The sequence below is a fragment of the Mycteria americana genome, chromosome 13 (genome assembly GCF_035582795.1).
Source record: "Mycteria americana isolate JAX WOST 10 ecotype Jacksonville Zoo and Gardens chromosome 13, USCA_MyAme_1.0, whole genome shotgun sequence".
Classification (NCBI taxonomy): Eukaryota; Metazoa; Chordata; class Aves; order Ciconiiformes; family Ciconiidae; genus Mycteria; species Mycteria americana.
Genome location: NC_134377.1, coordinates 13,667,273 through 13,689,653, shown reverse-complemented (window position 1 = coordinate 13,689,653; position 22,381 = coordinate 13,667,273). Strand labels below are relative to the sequence as shown.

Below are 22,381 nucleotides of genomic sequence, written 5' to 3'. Positions count from 1 at the left end.
AAAGTGTCATTTCTGAGTCTTCAGTATCCACCTGTCGCTGCAGCACGAGCGGCATAATTAGAACTGACAATCCCTGTCTAGAGATTTCTTGGAAGCTGGAAAAATGAGAATGTTGTCAAAAAAATAGCAATGCTTCCAGTTTGCAATGCAGTGATGGAGATGAAAGATGAGTGATTCCAAGGAGGCAGAGCATATATCAGCCCAGTGCCTTTTTCTAACTAGTGGAGAAGTCCAAAACGGTCTATAAGGATTTACATTTCTCTTATAGCCTTAAAGAAAATGTATTTTAGGCTGGCTTCTCTATTTCTCTCTCTTTACTGGACCAAGCCAACAGCAAGTTTTATAGCAGTCATGCTTAAAGCCACAACAAGGGCAGTAATTTCTTTTGCATCAGTTGATGCAAAAGAATTTTTGTATTTTATTCACTTTTTAGTTTTTCAGTCATTTTCCATAAAATTATAAAAACCCTTTAAAAGATGATCTTATTTTTTCTAACAGATAAATATTTTATTGGAGGCAGTGTTGAATCGTACTGTGTTCTCAGTTCTGAGTAACAGATACAAATCTCAGACTATGATACGAGTTTTTTGTCGGTGGACAGTGACTTCAGCGGCCTTTAGTGCTCACCTTTCAGGGCAGAAGCTAGTCAGCTGGAGAGGTAGGGATTTCTCTTCAGGGGTTGTTTAAAAGATCTATTTGTAACAACCGTCATCTTGGCTGACACTTTGAGAATTGAGCTAGGGACCTCCTGAGTTAGGAGCTCAATCTGAAATAGGGGAGCTAAATCACATAGCTTGCCTAGCCGTGGGATCTTACGCTGTCTGTGCAGCAGGGCGTGCGGAGGAGCTGCAACGCACGCTACTCAGCACATCGCGCATGCTTTACTTCCATCCCACCTACGCCTTCAAAAGCAGCATATATGTAATAGTTATTTGAATTTGCTCGTGAAGTAGAGCTCTCCTTTGCACTTGTACAATATATAAAAAATGAGCTGGTAAGGATAGATGAGAAATGACTGGAAGTGTGTCGCAGGGTAATGAAGAGAAAAATAGGAGTTCTTTAGAAAGACAGGCTTGTTAACATAATTGTAATATATGTGATGGCAGTGCCAAAAGAGAAAACACAGCTAATGGAAATACTGTACTATACAAATACTGCAGAGATTCAGAGAGTCCATTCCCTACATCTGCCTATGCGACTATACTGCACGGGTATCACCCAAAAAGAAAAAAGGTACCACGGGTAGCGAAGCCACAAGAAGCCATGAGGGTGGCAGCAGTGTGTGCGCCAATAGCAGAAGCGGGGTGCTCCCACGGGCAGTGGGGTCAAGGCAACTCCTGGGTGCCAGACCAGGGTCTGCCCCAGTTTTGAGTAACAGGGCACTGTGGTAGGAGAGCCTTGCGATTTTGCGATTCATTTCTTGGCTGGGTCACAAATGTTCTGTGAAGCCTTAGGCATGTGATTTGATCTCTGTGTGATTCAGCTCTTTGTCTCAAACAGTAAATAAAAGTCTGTTCTTCTGCCTTGGTCAGATGTCATAAGAGCTTTATGAAGGGAACATCACTAGCTGGGTATTGGGGGTCTCACCTCCTCTGTGACTACGAAGTGCTGCTACAATATGTTAATGAAACATTTTTAGGAGGAAGAAGTGTTTGGATTTGGTGGTTACCGAAGGGGAACGATCTCCACGTTGCAGAAACCATGCCTCACTGAGGAGTAACCTGTTGCAAGGTCACAGCAAACCAAGATGTGGGATCCTCAGTGGTGGAAGCCTGGTTTACTGACCCTAAACAGGGAGGGAGAGTTCAGAGAGGTGTTCATTTGGGAGTAACCAAGGACTTGAGCATGCATGAAAGAGAAGTTTCCCCAATTAGGAAAGACTTAGTAACCAGTCGGTGTTACAGTCCCGCTGTGCTACCAGCACATCTCCAGCTTATGAGACAAGGATGAGCCTTGATCTCTCTGGGAGGACAAGCCCACAGCTTGCTGCAGTAAGAAGGGACATTTTGGGAGGCTGCACTCTCCGTGGGTGGCACAGATGAGAAACCTCTTTTTCATGCAGGGAAATCTTTTCTTAAAAGGTCATTTTGCTTTTGTACAGAACAACCAACATTCGAGTAAAACATTTCTTTCAGCATTGATCTTCCAGCTATATGTTTGTTGTTCTAGCGGGCAACTGAGAATGACATGCATACATTCTGTGGTCAGCATATGAGGGCATACAGCACATACCTGGTAAATTCATCCGAATATAGATTTGTCGCTTAATATAGTACAAAGCGGTGTAAAATCAATAGATATTATGGTAGCCAATATTGAGATTTTTGGCCATTTGTGAATGAAGGAAATACGGTGAAAAAAATTTGATACCGTCAGCTGAATTGCATGCTGGATCACCTGTGGAACAGAAAGGAGTTGGCAGAGATTTTAGTTTCTTATAGACAAGGGAAGTATGAAGTATCCTGGATATGACAATTAGATGCTTTGCACACCTAGTTTTACTGTCGTGATAATTACAGACAAAATCAAAGTTACTGACTGGAGGTTAATGCCGCTGGTTGTTTAGTTTCACAGTCTGAGTCTGAAATCAATGTGTCGGTGTGCTGTCGGGAGCGCTCCAGCCCCAGCGGGCTGGGAGAGCCAGGCAGCGGTGGGACGGCTCCGCACCGGCACTGCCAGCGCTCCTTCACCTGCCCTTCTTGCATTTGGGGTGATTCAGCGTCTCCTAAGGTCCTTCAGCTGCCCTGGGAGAATATAGGAGTTATTTGAAATACTTTTCCTTCCTTATATATTCAGTCAGATCTGTACTGCGTGCAGTTCTGCCCATTTTCCCCTCGGCTGCTCCCAAAGAAGGGGTCTCACATACAGTATGAGCAGCCCTTAGGACAGGCTATTTCAGGCTGCATGCATCTCGATTACCTTCCTCTCCCCAGCATTGCTTCACTGACTGGATCTGACAAATCTAGAAGACTGACTGTCCCCTGCACAGCGCAGTTTTGTTTCAGCGTTTAGTCCATCCAATTTGTCACATTCTTCATCGGCTCTGCTTCACGTGGAAGGCAGGTATTTATTACCCGGAGACAAACAAGTAGCCTGTGTGTCTCCTTTCTTTTAATGAGTGTGAAGCAAAGTTCTATTGCCATTGCTCCTCTTTAAGCTTTACTGGAAGGAGGGGAGAAATGCCATTCTCAGTTTAGTAGTAAAAAGCTTGGGGTACTGGATGCGTTTAGCATTCTTCTCCCACTTTACTTGGATGACTGCCGTGAGTGATACAGAGTGCATGTGGTTTTCAGATCAAGAGAGAAATAGGAAGATGTAACTTAATTAACATAGGCAAGAAAGTGTCGTCACATTCATGACAAACAATTGTGGCTTCTAAAATCGAAAGCACAAGGTGGTGGGTTGAGTCCGGCAGCTCTCTGGCTAGTCGTCAGACAGTACTTGCCTGTCTAAAGCTCTCCTACGTGACAGTGCTGACATTCCCGTGTCCTGCTGATTTAGAGGAGCAGACACCGAAGCCGTCTCATTCTTTTGCTTATCCTGTGCTGGCAGGATCGCTGCTCGCTGAATATCAAGAGCAGCAGGTGGGCAGGAAGTCACCACCTTCCTTTTCCAGCTGGAAAGCAGGAATTGCAGCCTAGCCAACAGCAAATGAGGGATGGCCATAGCAGCAAAAGGAGTGGAGAACAGCAGGAGTGAATGAAGCCATTTGATTTCTCTTCGCATTGCCTGCTTGCCAGGGACGTGGTTTCACCCTACGCCACGTCCCACAGAACTGTATCGTGCCCTCGGTGGGGCTGTGATCGACTGCTGGTGCGGGTGGAAAAAGTGAAGGACTGTCCTCCAGCTACAGATAAATTTTAAGCAACAAAAAGATGTATTTGCGTAACCCTAGCACCTGAGCTCGCTCTTGTTTCTTGTAGATTAAGCTTTGCAAAATCCCTGTAAAACAAGGGGATAGTATCCTCATTTTACAAATACATCAAAGAGAGATTAAAGCCCAGATTCTTAAAGAGATTTAACAACCAAGCTCCCCTTGAGTTCAGTGGGAGTTAACACTTCAATATCCTTGAGAGTATGGATCTCAATAAATTACACGCACTCATCTCATAAGTGTGTGATGGAGTTGGGAATTAATCCCAGACTTTCGGAAAGGTTGTTCTGTGCCTTTACGTTCGTTTCTGCAAACGAGAATAGCACTATTAATTGCGCTAAAGGCACTCCAGATTTCATGTGATTGGATTTTAATTGAGCAGAGTTTCATTGTGATGGTTTTGTTTTGATGTGTGGCCCTAGTTGATTATGGCTTATTGGGGAAAATTTGGCAGAATATATTCTGTCAGAATTTGTAGTTCTGTAAAACAGTTTCATGAAATTATGCTAATTTCCCTGGAATTTCATCTCTGACAGAAAAAGGAAGAAAAGGATGCTAGCAGGTTCCCGTTGTGTCAAAGAAACATCTTGTTTTGACATTTCCAAAATGAAATGTTTTGATTTTTCATTTTAAAATAACTTTTTCCTTGATGTTACAGTATTTTTACATAATTTTAATCATTTGAAATGGAAATGAAACTGAATTTCATGACCCAAAAATGAAACCAAATGTAGGTGTCTTGAAAGCCCTCCTGAAATGAAGCATCCATCCTCCAGGCAGCTCTGCTGCCAGTCCCGCGGGAAGGGAAAGGGGCTGCTCAGCACCGGGACCACATCACCTTCAGGTGGCTCCTGGCTGTCCTCAGCACAGTGGCTGAGTGAGGAGAAGGAAGATGTTCTTTACAGCCTGCAGGTAGCCCTAGTGAGGACAAGGAAGATGCTCTTTACAGCCTGCAGGTAGCCCTAGTGAGGACAAGGAAGATGCTCTTTACAGCCTGCAGGTAGCCCTAGTGAGGACAAGGAAGATGCTCTTTACAGCCTGCAGGTAGCCCTAGTGAGGAGAAGGAAGATGCTCTTTACAGCCTGCAGGTAGCCCTGGTGAGGACAAGGAAGATGCTCTTTACAGCCTGCAGGTAGCCCTAGTGAGGACAAGGAAGATGCTCTTTACAGCCTGCAGGTAGCCCTAGTGAGGACAAGGAAGATGTTCTTTACAGCCTGCAGGTAGCCCTGGTGAGGACAAGGAAGATGCTCTTTACAGCCTGCAGGTAGCCCTGGTGAGGACAAGGAAGATGCTCTTTACAGCCTGCAGGTAGCCCTGGTGAGGACCAGGAAGATGCTCTTTACAGCCTGCAGGTAGCCCTGGTGAGGACCAGGAAGATGTTCTTTACAGCCTGCAGGTAGCCCTGGTGAGGACCAGGAAGATGCTCTTTACAGCCTGCAGGTAGCCCTAGTGAGGACAAGGAAGATGCTCTTTACAGCCTGCAGGTAGCCCTGGTGAGGACCAGGAAGATGCTCTTTACAGCCTGCAGGTAGCCCTGGTGAGGACCAGGAAGATGTTCTTTACAGCCTGCAGGTAGCCCTGGTGAGGACCAGGAAGATGCTCTTTACAGCCTGCAGGTAGCCCTGAGGCAGGTACTGAATCACGGGTGAGATCGGTGCGTACGGGGGCTTTGAGATGTGTCCACAAATGCCTGCACGTCACCTGTTCTTCTCTCGCTCTGCCCTTGCAAACGGTATAGGTTCGGTGCCAATCCACTGCACAGAGATAAGTTTGATTGTTCTTAGTAGTGGCAATGGGTGCAACAGCAACGTTGACAGGAAAAATCCACTGAAATCTTATACGTCAAATCTTGATTTAAGAAACCAAAAGGTGCTTCCTGAGGAGAGACTTTTAATGAGGGAATTTTTCAGTTAGTTACACCAACACACTGCAAACATTGTGTCAGATCCGTAACGTTCACAAAGGAAGTATTAAACTTGCAGCTCGAATTGGATGTTTGCCCAGAATTGTAAGTCCTTTTAAAATGTGCCATTGCATCTTTCACTCAGGTATATTTTGCTGAGGATAATATATTGATGTTTGCCACAAAGCTATAGAACAAACTAAAAAAATTATTAGAAATTAATTGGTATCAGAGTTCTCTTAATCAATATGCTCTATAATGTGCTTCCGGTGGATTAGTGCAGTAAAAAACATTTTTCATTTGCACAGGTCTCTGCTAATATCTATTTATTGCTGAACTTCCTCTGGAGCAGTGCTAGGTGTGCTTCCATCACGACACTATGGAGATGCCTGGCAGGAAACAAGTTCTTAATACCCTTAGAAACTAGGGAAGATGTTTGTCTCTGGGTAAAAAAGCAGATATAGTTGAGGATTGCAGTAGGTTTTGGTGTTATGCTGCAATAGGAAAACCACTGCAGAAAGGTGTGGACGCTTTGAGGGTGTGGACCTTCAAAGTTCAGAGCACCCTCTGCTTTTTCTGAATCTGCAGAGTTTAGATGTGTCACTTGACACCTCCTCTAAAAAAAGACACAACCTTACCGCACAGAGCGGAGAACCAGATATAAAGGAATGACGAGCTACGAAGCCTTGTGAACGCGGCTCGTCATTTACCAACTTTGAAAGGGTATTTCCAGATCTTGGCAGATATTTCCATGCGCAGAGTCAAAATTCAAAATATTGAAATTAAGAAGACTTTATGCGGTGTAAATCCCACAAATGGGGAAAGCTGTCAAGGTGATGCTAGATCTAAAATCTGTCCGGAATCCAGTCGCTAGGGTTCAAGCCAAGTCATTCTTCTTTTGGCAGCTGTAGAGCAGCCTGGCTTGGGATGTTAACCCTGCTGAACATGTGAGTCACTGAGTACCTGAGGAACAGGAAGAGCATCCCTAAACTTGCTGTGATACCCGTTTGCCATGACTGTTTCTTTCTGGGGGAAAAAAAAAAAAATCTTTATCTTCTCTGCAACACAGGAGGTGCTTTAATTATTCCTCAAGAGCAGCTGTTCAGCGGTTGTTCCTAATTCCAGCAGCATCCAGGGTGGTTAACAGATCTGCTGCTGCCATCGGATCTGAGGACAGTCATTTCTTACCCTCAGGGTCCTCACAGAATCCCAGACTAGGACAGGTCCCTACTCTAGACATATAGTGGGCTTAGGGCTGATCTACCCCCTGTGCTGCTTCTTCATTATAGTTATTTATCTCTGCCTTGCACAATTTCAGGCTGGATTCGGTTATCACAGTAACGAATCTCCCTCCAACACCGCGGGTTGAGCGCGGGTGATTAAAGGTGACTCCGCCTCCCCCGAGTCATTTATAAGTGAATTATAGAGCTAATAACGGCCTCATCCTTTTGTGCCTTGGTACACAGCTTGTGTTCTGGAGTCTTTTATAGCTCAAATGAGCTGCTTTTGCTTATTTATTTCCCTTCTCATTCATTTTTAATGGTTATAAGAGACTCCCCCATTCTTCTTCTGACAGCAATGATTTAGGCAGGACTCATTAACATAACTTACATTACTAAACATCGCCATTTGTGCTGGCATACCAAGGCAAATGTGTGCAGTGCTAAATCAGAAGAGATCCCATGAGCTTGCCAAGGTGGCAGGGCTGTGTTTGAAGTGTATATTATAAACAGAGAGTGCTTGTATGGGGGAAGGATCACTTGCAGAAGCATGGATGGGGGACAATGTCCCAGAGTGTTTCCAAAATACAGATTTTATGTGGAAATATCAGAGACTTACTTTCCTAATTGGCCACCCTTGAAATGTCTAAACCAGAACTGCTCTAGGTACATCTTATTTTCAAAGACTTATTAGCTGTGACTTTGTAAGAGTTCCAACAGCATTACTGTAGCAGAAAAGCAGTTTCCTGTGAGGGTTTTACCGTCATCCCATAGGAATTTAATAATGATAATGAGGTGGGGAAAGACTGTTACGGCTACTTTGGAGAGCTAACAGTGAAATGCTGGGAACCTCTTCTGGGAGTTACGATGTACATTCCCCTTTCCCTCCCTCCCATTAGATCTTTGGATTCTATTCAGCCCAAACTCAGCACGGAGTTTATGGGACCAAAGGAATAGTCAGCCACACAAATTTGTATAAAAGGCTAAAGGGAAAAGCAGTAAAATCCTTTTAGGAAAGGGATGGGAACAATTTTCACTGGAGAACTGGATGCAGGAGTTCAGTGTGATAGGGATCACGTGTGATTTCTGAGGGGCCTTATTGCTTCTTTCCATGTTTTTTGAAGTCCTGCTACTACAACGTTTCAAAGGGCTTAGTGTTTTCTTCCACAGAGAGTCTTGCAAACTGCGAAATAAAATAAGAGAAATTAATAAAAACTGATTTCCCTTGCTTGTGATCACACCTGAAGAGCATAGAGAATATGGGGTGTTTTGAAGGAGAGTGCTGACTTCTTGTCAAATAACACAAACAGCCTTTTTAAGTAAACATAAAAAAGAAGTGCCTTGGACGAGCAATATCCCCCTCCTTTGCTGGTCAATATTTGTTTGTCAAGGAAACAGTCCTGTGTTAAAGGGACACAGCAGCATCAGTTTCACAGTTGCGAGGCTGCCGGCTGAATTTTGGGCAGAGTTTTGGGGTACCCGGTGTATAGAGCTGCACGTGGGGCTGAGGAATGCATATTTACAGCGAGGAGTCTGTGGTAGGGAGCAGCAGCGACTTAACTCTGTTCCCATTTCTGACAAAAGGACCAGGGGGTTGAATTAAATGCAATGCTGAGCACAATTGAAATATTCCACTCTGCGCATTTTGTAGCACTGCTGATTGAACTCGACATCCAGCTTGCCAGAAGCCACGTGTTTGGTATGTACGTGGGGCCCTTGGAAATCTCATTCCTAACGCTGGGCTGGGCTGGCAGTAAGGGACCTCCGACCTCTGCTGCCCTGGCGCACGGAGATCAGATACGCGTGCGTGACTCAGGGGAAGCTGTCTTAGTTGTCCACTGATGTAAGAAAAAGAGGTGCCAAACAAACCCCAAAGCACTCCTGTAACCTACCAAGTTCATGCCCAAAAAAGCCATTCAAACCCCAGCTCCCTCAAGAGATAAAAGTCCCCTGTGTTGAGAGAATTTCTGGAGCATCTTGTGAGCACTAAGTACAGCCTCCCCTAATTAACGGAAGCAGCTCGGCGTGGCCGTGTGAAAAGCTCCTGTGACACAAAGCCCAGAAAGGCTTTAGCAAGGGAGCACAGCACCAGAAGGGTTTAATGGCATTATAATGTCCGTGAATTACAGTGGCCACAACACAGAGAGAGGTATTCCGGCAGTACGTTAGCAGTAAAAGAAAATCTACTTTTTCTCTCTTGAGCCCTTGTCACCTTTACTGAAAACTGGTGTCACCATCCCTGAGATAGCAAAACTCAAAGGCAGGAGGAAAGGAAAAGGAAATGTGGGTGGGAGTCCTCGGATTTTGGAAAGAAAACAAATTGGTTTTCCCCGCAAATCGCCCACCTTGCTCCAGTCCCTTTGTAGTTCCTATTGCGTTTTATAACAGGTTTAATAGTTTTCTGAAATCTGTCTCTTTTGGGACAAAGCTTTTGCAACCGCATACTTCCCTTAGTAACTAACCGTCGGGAAGCTGTTTGTTGATTTAGTACAGACCCTCTCTTTCGTTCGCACGCTCACGCATGCATATCCCAGGCTAGGTGCGGTCGCTCCATTCATGCGTTTAATAAACCTGAGCCACAGCCATTTCTGTTGTGTGTGGCGAGGCGCGTAAAGCACGAGCTGTAGTACAGGAAGGAGGCTCGGTAGTTAAAGGCCGTTTATATGAATTAACACTAGAGAAAAGGAGCTGCTTGACAGACTGAGGAACTGAAATCCATTACAGATTGAAAAGGAGACACGCAGGTTCAGAACAGGCGGCGGCAGCAGAAGCTTCCCTGTGGAAGCCAACGTTAACGTGGAGAAGCCATGCGAGGGGGGACCCGGTCGGTCCCTCGGCCTGTGCCAGCCGCGGGGACGGCCCGGAGGCTGCCAGCTGCTGAGCTGCATTCGAGGGGTCTTCGCTCGTGTGCGTATTTGTCCTGCAGAGGCTCAGCTGAGTCCCATCAAGCTCATTTCACAAAATATTCACTCATTTCCAACAAACCGTTTAGAACACGCCGTCTCGAAAGAGACAGAGAAGCTCGATTTTTCTTCTTTCTCTACATCTTTTTAGTCTTTCTCTTGTGCTGGAAGATGAATGGTTTGGATGTGTCTGCAGTAACACGGGCATGGCTAATCTGCCTTTCTATTGATGACCTGTTTCTGAATGTCCTGGCCTGATTTATGAAAATGTAGTGTACTTTGCACCAGGTTTTGATGTTGCTCTGTTAGGACTGCGTGCAAGCTGCAGCAGAACAGCGATGCTTATTCATTCAAACGGTGGAGGGCTGGCTGGGAACTGAATGAGCTCATAGTTGTTGCCGTCTTCCCTTACAGAAAGGGAGACGGGAGAAAGCAGGTATCCCAAACCTAGTCATTCTTTTCCTGACCATTGGTTTGTTTCACAAATCATAATCTTGAAAGCACAAGGTCGTGGTATTTATTTAATCATTCCTATAGTAGGTTTTTAGGGATGGATTTTTATTTTAACTTTCCTTTCTGTAATAACCCCTGATAAAGTTGGAACTGAGGTCTGTTTGCCTGCCAAATTTTCTTTCTTTTGCTATTGCTTGAGCATTAGTGAATTTAAAATCTGAGAGCCTGATTCCCAACTCTTACTAGCATAATTCAGCAGTTACCTCTATTGCCTGGGAGAGTCTCAGCCTTGTTCCAGCCTCTGTGTGCTGAACTGCTCTTCACACACACATAGACCAATAAAAACAGCAGCAAAATCCCACCTGTGCTATCCAGGAGTGCTTCAAAAGCCACTGCTCAGGCAGGGAAAGCTTACCCCGGTGGAAGGATGTTTGGCAGGTCCCCTACTAGAGCAGGGGACATGCAGGGGCAGGCAGGAGAGGTCTGCTGGGGAGCAGGGCTCCAGGGGCTCAGCACTCTGCTCTGTAGAGGACACTGCGGTGGCTTGGAAACATCCCTCAACTCTCGTTTCTGTGCTGCAAGGCACAGAAGTTTACCTCTTACCTTAAATCACTAGGAAATTGTTTCAGTCCTAGGTTGGTCACCCAAGGAGACATTTAATTGCCTAGTGTGTTAATTAGCTAAGATTCACGAATATGAGACGTTGCTCATATGAAGGTGGAAGCGGAGGTGGTGAGGAAGTCACACTGAAAGCTATTACCCGGCCCCATGCCCTACTAAAGAAAATCCTTGTCTTCGGGCCGTTCACTTGGACGCGTGGTCCAGCCTGCAGAGCAAAAAGACAAGTGAAGGACCTCAGGGCAGTCAGCTCCCAGGCGGAATGTTTTCTTTGGGCCGCCTTTGATCTGTTGCTTCTTAGGTGGAAATCAGCACTTTGAGACTCTGCCCAGTTTTTCTTCTCGCTGGCATCCCAGGGCAAAGAGGAAAGGTAGAAAGCAGCAGACAGAGCTTATTAGCACATAGGAGAGCTGTCTGGTTTGAGAACAGCACTTAAGATACAAAAAGGCAACAGGTATAAGTGCAGTGCCAGCAAGGAACAGACCAATTCCACTTACAGAAGCAAGGTACCCCATGGGGTGGGAGATGGAGCACATCTACCAGGCACTGCCTGAAGGTCTTCTGACTTCCCGCCTGTCGGACTGGCTATTAGATGTTGCAGGTTGTAAGTATGATGTAGCTCTTGTCCTGAAAATATTACACTTAGCTTAGCGAGCCTTCTGCAAGGATGCAAGAATAACGTCTTCTCTCTCGCTGCTGCCCAGACATGCTGCTCCCAGAAGGGAAATATGCCGATGCCTTCCCTATAGCCATTTCTGCAGGGTCACATGAAACTTCTCCCGGCGTTTTGCAGAGTTTCATCTTCCTCAGCTCAGGCCGGTTTGGATCAGCATCATGATGCAGTGGGTATTACATTAGTGACGCAGGCCCCAGCCGGAGCTGGGGCTCGTCTGTACTCAGCTGCCTCCTATGAGGTCCTTCCCTTGCGTTGCATGCTCCCAAGCTTTGAGGCTTTTTTGACAGCAACTTGGTTTTCTTGCTGTGCGGCACAATGAGATTGGATCCTGACAGGAGCCGTTAAGAGCTAGTGTAAAACATGCTGACGTGAGAATATCCCGAAAAACACAATTCTGCCTCTAAATAAACTCCTTATTTTCCTGCTGAAACCAATGGCAGCTATAAGATTTTGACCTTAAAACAGACATTGCTTGCAAGAGAGGCATTGCAAGAGTCATGATAACCTTTTTTGATATGTTACCTAGGCTCAGACAAGCAAGGATGGAAATGGATTTGCTATGGATCTGTCTGTAAGGGGGGTTGTTGTTGTTTAAAGATAATAATATTAGGAATGCAAATTATCCTACAAAAGCTGGTGATATTTAAATACGATTTAAATTCATTTAGTATTTAAACAGAAAAGTAGAAAATGGCATTAAATTCAGATGAGGATGAGACTGCATTCTGGAGTCAGAAATATTAAATATGTCTACAGAATGGAATAGAAGGTCTGGCTGCTAATGGATTGTGAAAAGAGTTCGGGGTTTTAATAGATCATTCCTTCAGATCATCACCATGGTAAAGTGGTAGTTAATAAATTATTTGACGTGTACATTTACTCATATATTTTAACTAGCTGTAATGAACAGGTCCTGTCAGCTCACCTAGATCCTTGCAATAGCCGCTAAATCGCTTGAGTGAGATTTAGTAACTCTCAGCAATATTGATGTCCAGAGCTGCAGGTAATAAAAAAAGTGACATCAAGACTAACTTGAGCAGAACATTGTGTAAGACCTTCGTCAGGCTTGCAGCAGAGATGAAGCTGTTTGGCCCCAACGAACACGCCTGGGCAGCAGTGAGCTCTTCCCTGTGATTAGTTGTTGGTTGATGTGACCACCCCGTGCCCTGGCACCTGTAACCTGTAGCCCGGGGGCTTCTGAAGAACCCTTTGTCCCAGTTTGGGGTTGGCTAGAGAAATTTGTTCCCTACTCAGTTCTGTACAGAGGCAGTTACCTGTTCCTCCCCGCAGGTATGTGGTATTCCTCGGGCTGCACACAAAGTAGAGGAGGAGGATAGTAGAGCCTGACTGAGCTTTGGGGAGAGGAGAAGAATCCTCTTTTGGTGCTATTATGCGAGGACTATCCTAGTGTTGGAGTGGGAATTAAGGACAGAAAGAAGCTGTTCTTTTATCTTAGATTATACTGGAAATGTTTATGGCAGAAAAAGCCTGCCTGTTCAAATGACGCCAAATTATACAGGCTATTAAGGGCACACCAGGCCCCTTTCTTGTTATTCCTAGTTGTCCTCCGAACTTGGAGCTAGTTTAAACCTATATTCTTTCTCTTCCTCCCACTCACTTTCCCAGCATGTGGTGTACTTTATAATTTGTGAAGAGGCTCGTTAATTTTTTTTTTTCTTTCTCCTTTTTTTCAGGTTTCTGACAGATGTGACTATGTCTTTGTCAATGGGAAGGAAATGAAAGGGAAAGTGAATGTCATAGTTAATTTTACTTACCAGCATCTGAGTGCCCCTTTAGAAATGACAGTCTGGGTTCCTCGTCTCCCGCTGCAGATAGAGGTCTCTGACACAGAACTAAATCAGATCAAGGGGTGGAGAGTCCCCATCATCTCTAATAAGAGGTAGGTTTCATTAGAGGATGTTCATTCTGGGCTGTGCACTTGCCAAAGACCTGTCAGGGCCAGTGGATCTGAACATGCTCATTTGGCCTTAATGCAATTCCGGTGTAAATTTGAAGGTCACCAGACATGTATTCAATAGGCTCCTGCACTGGACTTATGAGGGAAATGGAAACTGCAGGTTGCATGATCCTGCATTGGAAATCAATTTCCTTTTATAGCGGTAGTGACTGAGATGGAAAGAGCCAATCGGTCAAGTTAGGCAGGATCAGCCACGGGGGCAGCAGGAAGACACCAACAAGGACCAGCTCTGGCAAGGCTGGTCAGTCTCCAGCCTGGCTCACAGGTCCTGCCAGTTAATTGATTTATTGTTAACGGTCACAATTAGTAAATACTTGTTTCCTATCACTGTAGGGTCCAGTGGCACTGATCAGTGTCCCAAAGTCAGGACGCTAATATACTAGGGCTTTAAAGATACTGCCTGTGCCCACAGGCCAGTGGCATGTGAATGACAGGACAGAGGATGGATGTAGGCAGATCTGGACTGTTGTATCTGTTGTCAGTGTTATTAAGAAGCAGAAGAACAAATTGATGAAGTAGATACTTGCTATTCCCACCTACCTATGAAGACGTCATTTATCACCATGTTTGTGTTGGTATCGCAGCAAAGAGATGGGGATTTTGATGGAGATGTGATTTCAACCTGAATGCCACACAGAAAGGGATGTGTATGTAGGTGCAGGCAGGGGAGATTTCCATGGCAACACAAAGATGTTTATGGGAAGATCCAGGAAGAGAAAAGTGTGAAGGTCCCGAAAGTAAGGACTTAACATGGACAATAATATGAGATATTTGGAGAGGACAATGTGGCAGCGAAGACAGCAGGGCAGCTGGTGATTCTAGCAACTATTTTGAAGACATAGGCTCAGTTACGAACAAGGCCTCATAGGAGGTCTCAGTTATGAACAAGGGAAACAGGATAAAAGTGGGGGAACCTAACTGATTTCGGAAATGCACTGAAGAAAGCAGCTTCAGCAGAGCAACAGAAGGGGGCAAAGGCCCCCTGTTCCAGCAACTAGGCTGCAGTCTTATGTCAGCAATAGCTCTCCTGTTGCAAGCTTCTCCCAGCACCAGTTTAAATTAATTTTCTCTTCTTGGTGTGCTACCAGACCAGCCAGGGACAGTGATGATGAAGAAGAGGATGAACGTAAGGGAAGAGGCTGCGCCCTTCAGTACCAACACGCGATGGTGCGAGTCCTCACGCAGTTTGTAGCTGAAGCCGCAGACTCCAGCGGGCAGCTGAGCTATTTACTGGGTTCTGACTGGCAGATTGACATTACCGACCTGGTGAGTGACTTCATGCAGGTGGAGGAGCCCAGAATCGCTAAGCTACAGGACGGACAGGTTTTGATTGGGCAGGAGCTTGGAATGACGACGATTCAGGTAGGGAAAATGAATTACTTATTCCTTTTCCTCCGTTAACCCACCACCTGGGGAACTGAGGTACTGATGAGGTGTACAGCAGCTTCTTGCATTAGCAACAGAAACTGGAGCCATGAATTTTTTGAATGGAGCAGAATTGCAGCAAGGACTGGAAGACACAGAAGAGATGGTTTTCTCTTCTTATCTTGTACCCCGAAGTAATGTAGATTGCGGTTTTAGGAAATTTAGTCCAACCTGTATATTTGGGGGCTGTTTCTGATTATTTTTGTCTAAGGCTTTTTTTGAACCCGGAGCCAGGATACAGGCTATCGCAAGGCATGCAGCTGGTGAAACAGCTCAGTCTTCTCAAAGCCTACATTGACAGAGCAAAGGGTAAAGTACAAATTAACCAGTGCTGGTTGAGGAACTGAGACTGGAATATAAGTCCCGTGGGATCAAATCCCTGCACTCCTTGCAAGCTCAAGGAGTCTGTTACAAAATATAAATGTTAGGGTATATTTCAGAATATGCACAAAGTAATAATAATAATAATTGGCACTTCTAGAATGATGTTAGAAGACTGCGTGACTAGTGACAACTAAGCTATGCTCTCCAGGGGTGCAGATTAGGTCCTCATCAGTTTCAGCCAATATGGCCAAGAATATGGCCTATAAATACCTCTGTATATGTGGCTGTGCCTTAGTGTCCCCGCTCTGAAGTAACTCACCTAAACCTATGCACCGTGTCATTGGCAGCTTTTCACATGTCGTTCTTCCTGCTGCGCAGAGAAATAGTGGCCTAGAAAAGGGGGTCCCAGAAGAAGAGAGAGAGATTAATCTAGTGGTACTACAAAGCAGGAGACGTGTTAACAAGCACTGGAACGGGAAAAAAAATCTAGCTCTCCAAACATGCTCATCATTCCAAACTGTCAAACCAGAAGAAAACAGCCACACCTGTCAGTAACACAGGTTGTCAGGGCTGGAGAAAGGGGCTGTGAGATTTTTGACTTTCCGTAAAGATTTTCTGAATGACTTCCCAAAGCTCTGGGACTTACAATGCTCCAACAAATGCACATAAAACTGTGGAAAGAAAAATCCAAGGGAAAAAAGCTGAGAGCAAGTTATATTTAAAGAATACCTCTTATAAACTGCTTCAAAAATGCTCTGTACCCTATATGGATCATTAAATTCAACTTGCTTGCTAATGAGCATCTTTGGATGTCACGTTTCAGTGCACTGACCTCCACGTGCATTTTTTTTAGCCAAAACAAGTTTTCTCTGTCAATTTTGTATACAGTACCAAGAGTGGTTATTATAGCAATACGTTAGCCTTTCTTTCTATAGGATAGAAATAAATGCCATTTATTCGATGGATTTTATATAAAACTACAGATTGCATTATATATATGCTACCTGAAAACACAATCATTAATAAAATAATTGCATTTCACATAAATATTACATTTAAAAATAGTTAATACATCTGAAACAGATGTGGTTAGCGTATCACAGAGGTGAATGGCATAGCTGATTACAATTACGTTGGTAAAAGAAGTTATAAGCACCCTATTATTGCAGAAGAGTTATAAAATATGACTAGCCATTTTTTAATCATATTTTAATAGTGCCTGTCTGCTAAGAGTAATTCTGCCCATTAACATAAATATCACTTATCTGTACTACAGTAGCTCTGTGCAGCTATTTTGCTCGGCGCTATGCAAAATGGCTGTTGCTAACTTCGATTTTTCTTTTCAGATATTGTCCCCCCTTTCAGATGCTATCTTGGCCGAGAAGACAGTGACAGTGCTGGATGAGAAGGTGACAATAACTGACCTGGGAGTGCAGCTGGTGACGGGATTGTCGCTTTCTCTGCAGCTCAGTCCAGGAAGCAATAAGGCCATCTTTGCTACAGCAGTAGCACAAGAGCTGCTCCAATCTCCAAAGCAGGTACTATTGCCCACATGTAGGGTGTTGTGGAAGGACGCTGCTCTGATTGACTGTACCTCACATGACAAGCTGATGGAATCAAGCAGGTTTTTACTAATAATATGCTAATAAAACATTTTCCGTATGGGCACTTTTTTCTGAAGGCTACCAGGTGCCCTAACAGAAAAAGAAAGATCTCACTAAAATGGCACTATGTCTAAACAACCCCAGTCAACAAAGAGGCATACCCCATCTGTCGTGGCCACATCCCACAAATAACACATGCAACTCAATGACGTCTCCTAATTAAGCAACAAAGTTCCTTTACACACACACACAAACACACGCACCCCTTTCTGTCCCATCCAGCACCTACTAGATCACAGGACATATTGCCAACTAGGTTGCGACGTTCAGCCTCTCGCCACAGGTATCCAAATCCACCCTTTAAGTCCATCTCTAAATGAGAAAGTGTTTTGCATTATGCCAAACTCTTCTTCCTTTAGTTACTTTCTGTGAGCATTTTAAGAAGTTGGGGAACATCCCTTCCGTTCTGATTCATTACTAGAATATGAATCAGCATCATTGACTCATTTCCTGATTCATGATTTCATAAACCAATTTTTTTTTTCCCTTTTATTCTTAGTCCCCATATTAGGGAACCAACAGTTATCAAGGGCTTTTGGACTTTGCCATGTCCCCATCAGTCCCTGCTTGATATTTGTCCTTGTGCTTCTGTCTACTTTTGAAGTTTAAACTTTTTTTTCAACCCAAATCCATCAGTCTGGGACTTAAATCAAGGATGCACTGGGCTCTTAACACTTAAACATGTTCCGAGCTTTAAAGGTAAATGATCATGACATGCATGTTTGACATCTGGCCAACTGTTGAGACACTTCAATTCATCGTAGGGTCTTAGCCTTGGGATGCAGGATGAGAAATAATGCAGAACTGCTGTCTTTACAGGGTGATAAAAATCAGGCTCCCATAATCTTCCAGGAGTTAAGAAATCAATGCCAGGCAGCTAGAAATAAGGCCAGTGAGCTAATCCGTTGCTGACACGGGGAGTTAAACAAACTACCTTGAAATCAGCCCAAAAGCTGGGGCTGATGGCATTTAGACCCAGTGTGCTGCCCAGCACTGACATTTCAGTTCCCAGAAATGGAGTCTAGATGAGTCCCTCTCTGGATGCAGGGGTACAGTCAGAACAACGTTAGATGGGTAGTAAACCAGCGAGGAAGATGTGCACCTTCCACTCTTCAAGGACTGACTCCTTTTTGAAAGGCATCTGATTCCTTCCGTTGCTCAGTACATGATTTTCAGAGCACAATCCCTATAAGCAAAGCAATGCAAAATTATTAAATGATTATGCAGGTTTAAGCAACACAGTGGGAGGATGAAAGTTGATGACATAAATTCTATGCGGCCTTCAAGAAACATCCAAAGATTAATAAACACAAAGCCGGGATTTATGATAGTGTCAGCAAAGTCTTAGGGCTCTGTCCTGAAATAGAGACAGAAGCAAATCTCCCATTGAAGCACGGGGAGCTTTATGGCTGTAAGGATTTCAGAATCAGGCCAGTAGATTATGCACGATACAATCCCAAAAGACTGGAGGCTTATTCTCTGTGATCTGAACAGGTGAATGACTATGTGCTAGAAACAATTTTAAAGATAATGATATATATTTATTCTCTTTATATATGTTGAGCTAGAATGTAAATAGTGTCTGTCTGAAAAAACGCTTATTTAAAGAAACAAGACTTCTGTAATCACGCTTTCTGCAAGTACGGTTATTAACCTGTTGGTTGGGTGTTTGTCTGTCTGTCAGGCTCTCTCTCAGAGCAGGGTGGTCCCAACTCTTACCAGACAAGAGCTCACCTCGTTTTAGACACCAAAGAATCCACTCATCAAGACAGGAGTCTGTCTGGTGTGGATTCTCCAGTGTCTAATAAGGTGCAAGTATCCCAGCCAAAACAGAGCAAGTCAGGCCATCAGAAGCAGGAATTAGATTCCCCGAGAGCAATCTGAATTTTGTCTGTAAATGATTGATGTGTGAATGCCAAGATTTTGTTCAGGTAGCACGACAATTTTCAATAGCCATTTGAGAATCCTTAGAGGACCTAATTTTCAGAAATGGGGGAGCACATGTTTCCTGAAATCTAAGAATACTTTAAAATGTTTCAAGTTAGAACCAAAAGTCTCGGTTCCCAGGAACGCTGCTCCATTACACATGTGCAAGTACAGAATTAGTACTCAGGTCTGACCCATTTACATTCAATAAGCCTCCATGCGCTCTGAAGTATACAATCTGCATTGCTGTGACATGAGATTGAACTTCATTATTGTCTTGCTTTTAATTGCTAACAAGCATGAAAATTACCCTGGCTATTTCCTAAAGAAGCAACTGATCAGTTTCCTCTGCTTGTACAAAACGCTTATTTAATTTGAGAGACAAAAATCAAGGACTGAAGGTATGGAGCCATGTATGGACCTACTTGCTATATTAGGTATTTTTTAACATGTGTTGTGTGTAACAAGAGGAGACTTTGTATTTTAAGCAGTTTAGAAATACTGTAATTTTTTTTTTCATTTAAATATACAACAGTAAATGATCTCAGTCACTGGTAATGCTTTCTGACATGCAATTTATTATGGTGCTGAAGTAGATTCTGCAGAGCCCAGGGGATACAGCTCCTTTAAGCACCTTTGGGGAAACAAATCTTATTATCAATGAGTATTTTAAACTAGTATTTCTCTTCGCATCTTGGCAAAATATTAATTTTATTGTTCTCCCTTTTTATTTCTTTTCTGGTTATAAATGGTATATGAATCTTGTGGAGGAGGGAATAGACCAGGACAGAACATATTTCCCTCGATGTTTATTCTGAGTGTGCATATATTTGTTTTATATATTATAGGAAGCAGCCATCAGCTGCTGGATCCAGTTCAGTGACGGATCTGTCATGCCCCTGGATATTTATGACTCCAAAGACTTCTCCTTGTCAGCTACATCTCTGGATGAGAAGGTGGTCTCTGTTCACCATGACCCCAAATTCAAGTGGCCTGTGATTGCTGCTGAGACAGAAGGCCAGGGGACACTGGTGAAGGTAGAGATGGTGATCAGTGAATCATGCCAGAAATCCAAAAGAAAGAGCATCCTAGCTGTTGGAAGTGGTAGCATTAAAGTCAAGTTTGGGCAGAGTGATGCCAACCCTAACATCAGTGACAGTAAACACAGGGGTGCTGGCGTCCACCTAGAAAATCATGCCAGTGACCGGCGTCAGAAAACCACTCTGCAGGAAAGAGCTGGGCTAGACGGCCAGTATTACAGCTCCTCAATGGGCCACGAGCAAGGCAAAGGGACCACCACTCAAAGGTCTATTTTAAGTAAAAAAGAAGACAGAGAAAGCCTCCTGGATGATGACAGTCATCTTCAGAACATCCCAATAGACTTCACGAGCTTCCCTGCACAGGTGGATCTGCCAAGAAACAACGGAGACTTGGAAGAGAATGACCTAGTCCAGACGCCTCGGGGACTCAGTGATCTGGAGATAGGAATGTATGCTCTTCTGGGAGTCTTTTGCCTGGCAATTCTGGTCTTCCTTATCAATTGTGTCACTTTTGCTTTGAAGTACAGAAACAAACAAGTTCCCTTTGAAGAGCAAGAAGGCATGAGCCACTCTCATGACTGGGTTGGGCTGAGCAACAGGACAGAACTTCTGGAGAATCACATAAATTTCTCATCCCAACAAGATGAACATATCACAGCCATTGACAGAGGAGTGGACTATGAAGAGAGCAAATATCTCCTCAACACAAATGCCGCCAAAAATATTGATGGACAATCTTTCAGGTCTACTGAGTCCACATTCACTGAAGGGAAAGAACAGAAAAGTGAACCAACTACTTCTCCTACCTCTAAGAGGAAACGGGTTAAATTCACCACCTTCACCACCATCTCCTCTGATGATGGGTGTCCAACTGTCAACTCAATCTTGATGAGTAGTGAGGATGACATTAAATGGGTCTGCCAGGATATGGACCTGGGGGAGTGCAAAGAACTTAAAAACTATATGGAGAGATTACATGAAAATGTGTAATGAGACACAAAAGACTTTTTTGTTTGGTTTGTTCGTTCATTTGTTTTTCACTCACCTTCTGCCTTTAATTTTGGGTAGTGGGGCAAAATGTTGTATTGATAACAAGAATCAGCTGGTGGATAATAACTCAATGGAGCCCCAAGAAGCCACCCAAAAGCAGCTGGGAGAGCAGAGATCCTGGACAGCTCTTAAAATTCAAGTCTTCTCTGTGCTCAGAGATGGAAGTGAGAGATATGTGTGGTTTTTTGATGCATGGTAACATGAAAAAAAACTTAGCAAAATAATACAGTCTCATTCTCTGAGCTTTCCCAGGAGATCAATAAATATAACAAACTCCAGTGCAGTTTGGATATTACAAAGATTGCACAGCTCTACTGTTCAATATTGCAAGCTTTGGTTAAAAGCAAAAAATTGGTCTCAGAATAAATAGATCCACGAAGAGAGTATGTCATTCAAGCCACATGCAGCGAATATCCATCCAAGAACATTAATTTAAAGCTGACAAAAACCAACAGTGTGAGCAAAGCAGCTCCCAGAGCTGAAAAGTCATGAGTTTCCAAAGAATCTGGAGGGGGAAAAGGAGTAACCGGGCTGTTTACAAACCAGCATGTTTGCCTCCCAAGCACTGAGAATGGATACACACATACAGTTAAAACTGAAACTCTCTTTTTAAGTAGATGCCAAGGTAATAAACTTTGCCAGCCAATTTTCAGTATTTCTTAATTTGTAAAATAGGAGAAGATATTATCTATACTGAGAATATCACTCATATAAAGGAAGGTCTGTTTTGGAAAGTTTGAGAGAACAAGCTATTTTTAAAAGCCCACTTTATTTGATTGTCCTGTTTCAGATTTGTATTCCCAGCCATTTCCCTGGAGTGCTCCCCATCTGGTATCCTGAGGGCACTTGCTAGCATCAGTCAACTTTGGAAGCGTGCGGTTCCTTCCTTCCCTTCCATGCACACTCGCTTCTCCACGGTGTGCTCTTGCCAAGCACAGACACTGTTGGTACCACGCTGGTACTTGCTTTACATGCTGTCATTTACCAAAGTTGGCCACTCTCTCTTGGGTAAGTGTAACTTGTGCTGAACTCGGACACCAACAGCAACTGCCTCTCTGTCCGTCCCCTTCCCCGGGAGGGGTCAGGTTGGTCAGTTCCTTCTGCTCATGCTTCTTTAGACCCCTGCTCAGCACATTTAGAGGGCACTTGCAGGTCATGGAGAAGTGCTGCACACTCAACATTGAAACCTGAACAGCTAAATTCAGTAGATAACACTTGTATCTCCCAGAGGTGATGATTATCTTTGGTTTTCCTCTGATAAGGATGTACATATGGTAGGACTTCAGTGATTACCCTTTGAATCCGATGTGCCCTCCAGCCCTAAAAC

At 44.0% G+C, this 22,381-nt stretch overlaps 1 protein-coding gene across 1 annotated transcript in view; it reads left to right on the top strand.

Annotated features, from left to right (window-relative positions):
* The window catches only part of TMEM132D (transmembrane protein 132D), a 277,426-nt gene extending 256,133 nt beyond the window's left edge, over window positions 1-21,293 (top strand). Inside the window, exons 6-9 of the mRNA XM_075515941.1 lie at window positions 13,342-13,547; window positions 14,714-14,987; window positions 16,721-16,912; window positions 19,813-21,293. Coding sequence (XP_075372056.1) covers window positions 13,342-13,547; window positions 14,714-14,987; window positions 16,721-16,912; window positions 19,813-20,994 — 1,854 coding nt within the window. The 3' untranslated portion in view covers window positions 20,995-21,293. The remainder of the gene's footprint in view (window positions 1-13,341; window positions 13,548-14,713; window positions 14,988-16,720; window positions 16,913-19,812) is intronic.
* Window positions 21,294-22,381: the final 1,088 nt, after the last annotated feature.